We start from the raw sequence: 8,782 nt of genomic DNA, 5'->3' as shown, positions 1-8,782 counted from the left end.
GAGGTGAGAAAAGGTTAAAACGCCACGCTGATGGGACCTTCAGTTCTCCTAACCGAGAAGAGTCTGCACAATTTAATCCATACGCTGTGCAGATCGGTGATTCAACATGTAAACTCAGGCAGTTTATCATCACGAGGTCAGTAGGATGCTTTGATTACATGGTGTCTCCATATCAGTGGCGCCACCAAGAGGGGGCCAGAGGGGGCACTGGCCACCCCCCAAAATTTGTTGGCCCTCTCTTTTTTGCCATATTTTTCAAGTAACCTATACTTGACAACAGCATTATAAAACTGGAAATCATGTTTTTGGTGCGTCACCCTAATATTTTTAGTGCCCCCCCACATGGCCACCCTTGTGAAAAAATTCTGGAGGTGCCCCTGCTCTGTATTTTGTTATGGTTTAAGGTTGCTGAACATCTTTAAAATAATTTGGTGGCACCCAAAATCTCAGTGTAAAAAAACCACAGGTTACAAACCACTTTCTGTTTTGCAATGATAATAAAAATATTATTATTAATCCTATTTTTTCACAGCCCGGTTGGTGTTTTGGAGTGAAGACAATTACTCAGTTTATCTATGTTGTCTATGATTTTATGTACTGCTTTTAGCCTGTATTCATTCTTAACACAAGAGCTGCTAAGCCAGCCAATAAAAGAAATGCCAGCAAAGTGAAAGCAGCTTAAAACAGTGTTGATTGTTAGTGATCTTCTTATTAACAACACAAATATTTTAGAAATCTGTCAGAAATCCATCAAGCATTACGTTCAACCTCTAAAACTAAGTGTTCTGTCCAGTAATGCAAGTAAATAACTGTATTTTAATTTTTTTTTAAAATGTGGTTTTCGTTTATAATTCGTTTATAACAATCATAATTATATTTCTGCATTAAAAATAGAATTTTGATTAAAGTGGTTGCGCAAATTAATGGATTAACCATTACAGAAACATAAAATGTGATTTTTAATTTACTTTTAATTTACAGCAGCTGTGGCATAAACCTTACACTGGGTGGTGGTCTAATACATTTGTTTTCACTTCAGATCCTTCCAACCTTTCTGTTTCAAATTACACTTTCTTTTTTTTTCTGTTTTTTAAAGTTTCAGCATCCTGGTCTTGCAGCAAACATGTCAGGACTTGAGCAATACAGGTTAATGATACTGGCAAGTTCAAACACCTGTGTGTTTTTCCTGCACTGGCAAGTTCAAACATCTGCTGTTTAAAGGCCTACAGGGCCCTCAGCATTGTTTCTCTTCTGCATAGAAACTGAAATTTTTGCATGACTCCAGGAACCATGGGGATATGAAATAAAGCAGAGCGACAACAGCACTACTCTGAGGACAGATGCTTTACTGGTTAAATATTTCAAACTGTCAAACCCTGTAAGTAAAATTTTTTTCTTACCTCAGGTTTCTTTTTCTTCTTTTTCTACAATATGAAAAAACAAGATAATGAGAATAAAGGCATCAGAAAATGTGAGAATGTGACCATTAAACAGTCTATCAACAAATGAAGTGCCCCAAACCTTTCTTTTTGATGGGTCAAGCACCTCATAAGGATCAGCATCTTTTGGTCTCTCAAGTTCCTAGACAGAAATAAAAATAAAAAACGTGAATAAGCGATAAAAAATTATACAATCCAATCTGTAGAGTTAAGCACGATCAGGTCATAGAGCATTTGGAGCTGCAAGTGAAACTGTCCTTACCTGATAAATGCCATTTTCTTCCTGCTATTCAGCAAGAAGAACACAAACATGAAGAGAAGCTTGAATGCACACACATCTTCACACACATTTATTTAATATAATTTAATAAACAGTTTGGAAATATTCCACCAGCAGCTACTGTAAAGCATAAAGAAAATGAAGAAAATGAAGACTTACAGTGACTCCAACAGATGGGCCTTTGGAAAACTACAGAGAGAGGCAAAAAGGACAAAAAAGGACAAATAAAATGTAGCACAGATCAATGTGATATAAGTCAGTTTGGCCTATCAGTGGCGATTAAAAAGACAAAAAATTCAGGCTGTTTATGTGCTGTAATTTCTTCAAATTGTGACTGAGGCAATCAGTTACAGAAAGAAAAAAACCCTCAGATTTAGTGAGATAAATACTGTTAAAACTTCTAAAACATCTTTTCCAGGGTGAAGATTAGTTATTTTATATGTCTTATATCACTGTTAAAAATCTAAAACTGATATATTTGAAAATTTGTATGCACTAAGTTACTTATCAGAAGAATTTGTCAGATTAGAGAAGTAGAAAATGTTGCACGGTTGGCCCTGCAATGCAAATGGTTTGCACTTTGAATTAATTCAGTGAATTAATTGACTATTAGGCTGCTACTTGCATAAAAACACTGATTTCACAGGAGAGAAGATATTAAATATTGACTAAAAAATAAAGTAGTGTTTATTTTTAGTCTAAATTTTAAGTTTAGACTAACCAGACCATCAACGTGCATGCTGATATAAATAAAACATTTTAGGGTTGTTTTGCATGATGAGTCAAGATGTGAAAATTTCTACTTTGTCAAACTTCAGGGAGCTCTTGAGGTGTCCTTTGTATATGAAAAGGATGATTTGGGGAAAACGACAGCACTCTTTATCCTGTTTTAAGAACTCTACACACACCACAAGCACCTGACCTTTACGCCCTGCTAATCTGCTCTGAGTAAAGCCGTACAAATATTTTAATGGTGGAGATGCAGTACTGTGGACCATTTTAAAGACAAAACCAACATGTGAGTAAAAAAAAAGGTTCTCAACTCTGAATATTTGTATTTCGTAAAGACGTCACAGCACTGTTTGTTCACCAGGTTTGTTTAAAAAGTGATTTGACTGGTTTTAAAGTGTTTCTTGCTTAAGACCAACAGGTGATTTTAGGTGAGAAAATATCATTACATTCAGGATATGAGGAGCTAATTAGTATTTCAGTGTGTGGTATACACATCCGCTTTATATGCTTTCTGAAGCTAATATTAGGATGTAAGATAACACTGAGATATGTCCTTTCCCCTTGACTGTTTTTAATGAATTATTACAGATGAATAGCTAATTGCTCAACTTCTTTTCTGTGTGTGAAAATAATTGACACATACGAATAAATCGAGACATTGATGTACAAGCTGAATAACAGTGGCCCCCGTGTTGATCCTTGCGGGACTCCAGTGTTACAAGCTCTTGATTACAACAGCACATTACTGATCTAAACACACTGGTTACAATCTGACAGAATTTTTACACACTTTACAGAGTAAAGAGTGGAACATGTTCTGGATTGATATTCAGTCCCATGATGTTTTTCTACATGCGCTGTAATCACCAGCTTCTACATGGATTGCTATAACTCACCTTTTCTCTGAAGAAGAACCCTGTGACAATGATGCAATAAAGGATCAGAAATCCATCCAGGAAATAGCAGATGACTGGTTCAGTGAAAAAATTATCTGCAGAGCAAACAGAGAGAGAGAAAAAAGAAAAGTTTCAGCTGATTTTCGGAGTAAATATCAACAGTTACTTATAGCGAAACATGTGAATGAGTTCTGGCAAGAGAAGAATATTTCAGTGAAAAGGGAAATTTCCATCATTTAATCCTTCACTTTTATCAGATGAATATAGATACCACTGACTATATTATTTGCTCAGCAGAAAAACTCACGTTACAGGAGCACAAAGGCCAAATAATATGACAACGGAGCAGAAAAAGATTTTATATGAAATAAAAACAGAATATGATTGCATCTAAAGCCATGTAGAAATATCTGTGTACGGAAATATCTCCTATTTGACAGAAGATCATATGTCTTCCCAATAGCGGTGCATGAGAGATAAGAGTTACATACAGCACTGAGGAAAATACCGATACTGATCAGAATTTCATTTGCAGTAAATCTGCATTCTTACATCATGCGTCATGGTTCTGTTGTTTACAGAAGCTTTCTGCCACATCTCAAGTCCTGCTGAAGTCACCTGGATTTTGTCGGCATAAAGTTTTAATCCCTCGAAACAATTGTTTCTGTTTCCTTAAGTAATTTTTGTTGAGTGTACGTATCACATCACTGTTCACTAAAACTGTTGGGTTATTGTTTATTATGCCTTGAAATTTGTTTTTTCAGGTAAAGAATCTCCAGTTACTGTTTTTCTTATTGTAAAAAAAATCCCATTCAAATGTTTCACTATTTGAAAAAGTAATGAGGTGAATCTGAAGTATGCTAATTCTCATCTGCCCACTAATAAAGGAGATATCTAAGAAAAATATTATGGTGAAATCATATTTTTGCTGGAAAAAACAAATATCCAGTAATGCAAGTGTAGCGATAAATTGTATTTTATTAACACACATTTTTTATTTTTAAAATATTTTATTATGTTTATATATTACTATATTACTTACTTTTTAAAAATTGTGCTTATATATTTTATGTAGCTATATCATTGGGATACATAAAAATGTAATATTTATAAGTATTCGTTGATTGTTAGTTTTTGTTAGTGTTTAAATTTTCTTTATAAAATTGACCTTTGACTGTCTTCGGGGAGAAACCAAAGGACGTCTGTACATCTGAATCCGTTACATGTTGCACAAAATGTTATGGAAAAACAACAACATTGTCTACAACATTTGACGTGAGACAAATGAGAAAATTGAGTAAGACTCCTGAAACAGGAAATAAGAAACTACGTATCTGCAGTTTAGCACACTGAGTGTCTTCCTGTCAGCACGATGGGCTGCTTTGAGGTTTTTGTGAGGCTCATTTATCACAGAGTGCGGTTGGAACAGAAGAAATGTTGTGAGAACGTAGCCAGTGGTGGCGATTCACTGAGGCTGCAACGTCCTCATCAAACCTCCATCACGGAGAGCTGCTTCAGGATGTAGCTGCTCTTCTCATCTCAGGCTATTTTTATACTTCTAAACAGGAGATCTGTAAAAGTGACTTAAGAAAAGGAAGCATACCGTTTTCGCATACCATTTAAATTTGCTTTGTTTAAAAAAATGTAAGTGGGTTGTACATTTTTAGGAAACAGATAACATTTAGTTTATATATGATAAATTTAGAAGATCACACGTCTATAGCTTACGATAACCCTTAAGAAACCAAGATATTAAAAAAACCCCAGGAGCAGGTTATTTATGATTTCTTTCTATTTTTATATACAGAAATGCTTTTTGTCATTGCTCTGTTTGTATTTATCATACCTATACTGTTTCTACTATCCATTTCAAATATTCTAAGAAGTTCTAATGTTATTAGTAATTGTGGATTTTTAGCAATTTTCAGCGATTTTCATGCATTTAACCAAACTTAGCCTTGTCAGTTGATTTGTTTTCACTGTCATCTTGGTCATTAAGTGTCTGTCTCAATGAGCTGCTTTCATTCTTGGTGGCAGCGATTCAACAAGGTGCTAGAACCATTCCCCAGAGATTTTGGTCCATATCACTCTCAGCTGCACATCCGTGATGTCAAGCTCCCATTCCTCTACGTCCTACATGTGCCGTACTGGATTGAGATCTGTGGAGGCTGTTTGAGTACACTGAACTCACTGTCATGTTAAAGAAACATGTATGAAATGATTGAGCTTAGTGACGTTTTTCTGCTGGAAGCAGCCATCAGTAGACTGGTATGCTGTGATCATAGAGAGATAGACGTAGGTCAGCAACAACACTGTTTAAACAATGCTTACTCTGTACCGAGGGGCCAAAAGCGTGACAAGAAAATATCCCTCAAATCATTGTACTCGAAGCAGCTTGAACTGTTGATACACAGCAAGGCGGATTAGCAGGATTCATGTTGTTTGTGCCAAATTCTGACCAAACCATTCCAGTGTTGCAGCAGAAATCGAGACTGATCAGACCAGGCAGTGTTTTTCCAATCATTTGGATCTATTGTGCACGTCAGTTTCCTGTCATTAGATGGGAGTGGCACTCAGTCTGGTCTTCTGCTGAAAATTCAATGTGTTTTGCATTCAGAGATGCTCTTCTGCAAACCTTGGTTGTGACGGTTTGTTGTTTGAGTTACTGTTGACTTCCTATTAGCTCTAAACAGTCTGGACATTCTCCTGAAATTCTGACATCAACAAGACATTTTCAGCTAGAGAACCGCTGCTCACTGGATATATCCTCTTTTCCTGACCATTCTCTGTAAACCCGAGACATGGCTATGTGCTACGTTCAGCGTCATCTAATCACCGTGCTTCCCCATTCTTCAGCTGGTCGTCTTGACCATGCCCATATATCTAAATGCTCCGAGTTTCTGTGATGTCGTTGGCTGATTAGATACATGCGTTAATAAGTAGTTGAACAGGTGTAGCTGACTAAGTGGCTGGGGTTCATAAATGACCTCACTTCGTCACTTGTAATATAAATGTGTTCAGACAATGAGCATATTTACTGTTTTGAGAGAAGTTTAGAAGAACATTTTCTTTTATCTGAATTTTTCTTTACACTGCAAGAAAATCTCCTCTTTTTAACCTTCATGGTTCCTCTTTAACACTCACTGTGCCTCAATGGCATCGACGGCACCTCGTCTGAAAGGCCTCATGATTCAACAGGCGTTGTCACTTAGAAATGAACAATATCACAGCAGCAACTATAGTTCCTTACTTTCTAATAAGACTGTAAACACAGCTATGCTCACATTTCCTGTCACCTATAGCGGCACAAACACACTGGCCCAAAGCTTCTTTTTTTTTTACTCTTATGACGCTAAGTGCCATTTCTTAACCACATTTCAAAGGGTGGAAACTAAATGCTGGATGCCCTCTGATGTCTGCTTTTTTTATAGCCTTTACTACTCTGAAGGCATCAATTAGTTCAATTTTAGCAATTAGCTCAATTTTAGATCCTGCTGTTTAGAGGAGCCCAAGGTTGTTAAGTGTTATTAGGAACTTATCAGCTCTGAAACTGGCAGCAGCTAGCAGAGTCTTAATGACTCAATTAAGACCTAACGACTTAATGAAGTTCTCAGTGTTATGTTTGGAGTGAGGGTCATTTTTATGGTCCGTTTGGGGCGAGGGCTCTATTTGCTTTTTTTTATTTTGAAAATAAATTTTTTTGAAGCCAAATCTTTTTACGCAGCAAAAGCTGTGCCCACTGAATCCTCTTAATGAGGAATGTGCCAGTAGTTTTAAATTCATGCGGCGCAGCTGTTGTTCCGACTCTCAAAAGTCTTTCAAAGTATTTCAAATTATGCGGGAGATGTTACATTTCCAACGATACCACAAAAGTCAGGTTTAATTTTTAAAAAAAGCAGTGTTAAAAATAATGCACAAAGGTACGAAATATAATGAGTGAACTATTTGAATATTTCAGCGTAATAAAGCTTTAATGAAGAGCTGGAACAAGCTGATGCAAAATTAATGTGCTGCTCTATGAGACGGATCATTTTTCTACGCTTTAGGGTGCTTAAAGGGGAAACAACAGGAGGGAAAAAAGCATGTTAATGGGTTAAAGTGTGATTTGCTGTTATTATCACACTATATTTTAAGGGAAATAAAGAAACGATGCCCTTCAAAGGGTTGCATGGATGTGAATGCAAAAAACCTAACAAGTATACATAAGAATGTGTTGACACAGAAGACATTCTTTACATTTCTTTACTGCTGTAGGAGTCTTTACTGTATTCAAGCGTACGGCAAAAAATTATCTGTTTTCCGCTGGGGGATGGGGGGGATTATTTATTCATGCATGCTTTTCTTTCTCTAATCCCTTCATCACGATGAATCTGACTGAAGTACAAGACAGCACTTGAAGATGTGTTTGTAAAAGAGAAAGTCTGGGAAGCGTCAAATTCACACAAACATAATCTGCTTATAAAAAGTCCACAGGAGAGCTGCCCTGCATTTATTAATGCACAGAGCAACAGGTAAGTCATTAGAGAGAGCAGGGTCAAATGCAAAAGGCCAACGTGCTTCTGTAGCACGTACTGTCCAAGAGAGTTAAAAATGTTTATTTAGTGTATTTGAATTTAACCTAAGTCACTATGGGACAGCAGTTTCGTTAGTCATTCTCAACTACTTTGATTCGAATGTTCAGAATATAGACAGATATTTTTAGAATATTGAACGGAAAATGCAAAAGTTCCCTCATGTTTAATTTCCTTAATGTGTAAGAGAAGCTCAGCTACTTTTTCCATCCAACGTAAAGCTACACAGTGAATATAAATCTCCTCTAATCATGACTCACTTGCTGCTTTTGAGACACAGACACTGAAAAAGTGATGACAAATTTTGTCCTAGTGTAGATGCATTTCTCCAAAAACTACCAGATCCTGAGCTCAACTATGAATGTAAATGTACACGTGAAAAATTGTTCTAGGGTTGCAGCTTTGTTGGTTACATTTTGCAGCAATGGTAAGAATGTGAAAAATTAACTAACGCATGTTTTAAATAAATGGAAAAACTCAAGTAAAACCACTACAGTGCATGAATAAATGTACTTACTGAGATTTTAAAAAACAAAGAACTGTGTTTAAAGAATTTTTAATGCCAGTGAGCTTATGTTTGTCTTTTCAGTCAGATAGACAGTTTAAGCTTCTTTTTTTCACATGCAGGAAAATCATTAAATTATTATTTTTTAAAGCAGCTGTTTTGTATTTGTGTGACTTACCAGAACAGGAAACAGGCACCGCTAATAGGGACAGCGCAAACACACCTGTCCTCAGTGTGTCCATGGCTCTCTGTCTGTAAAAATAAGCCTATCTGTGCTTCTATCTTATGACAGCTAGTTGCTTCTGCTTTCCTCACACTAATCTCTGATCACTGTGATCAGAGGAAGTGGCTGAACTGAC

General features: G+C 36.4%; 1 protein-coding gene across 2 annotated transcripts in view; it reads right to left on the bottom strand.

Annotated features, from left to right (window-relative positions):
* Positions 1-8,782, bottom strand: part of LOC116316049 (T-cell surface glycoprotein CD3 zeta chain-like) — a 13,207-nt gene extending 4,425 nt beyond the window's left edge. Inside the window, exons 1-6 of one of the 2 annotated variants that reach the window (XM_031734523.2) lie at positions 8,602-8,782; positions 3,348-3,442; positions 1,879-1,908; positions 1,702-1,725; positions 1,522-1,581; positions 1,401-1,424 (exon numbers count right to left, since the gene is read on the bottom strand). In XM_031734523.2, the coding sequence (XP_031590383.1) occupies positions 1,401-1,424; positions 1,522-1,581; positions 1,702-1,725; positions 1,879-1,908; positions 3,348-3,442; positions 8,602-8,665 (297 nt within the window). In that variant the 5' untranslated portion in view covers positions 8,666-8,782. The remainder of the gene's footprint in view (positions 1-1,400; positions 1,425-1,521; positions 1,582-1,701; positions 1,726-1,878; positions 1,909-3,347; positions 3,443-8,601) is intronic. The other variant, XM_031734524.2, reaches the window with a different exon arrangement.

This window comes from Oreochromis aureus, linkage group 16, assembly GCF_013358895.1.
Source record: "Oreochromis aureus strain Israel breed Guangdong linkage group 16, ZZ_aureus, whole genome shotgun sequence".
NCBI classification, from domain to species: Eukaryota; Metazoa; Chordata; class Actinopteri; order Cichliformes; family Cichlidae; genus Oreochromis; species Oreochromis aureus.
Note: the sequence above shows the minus strand (reverse complement) of the source record. Positions and strands in the feature narration are given on the sequence as shown.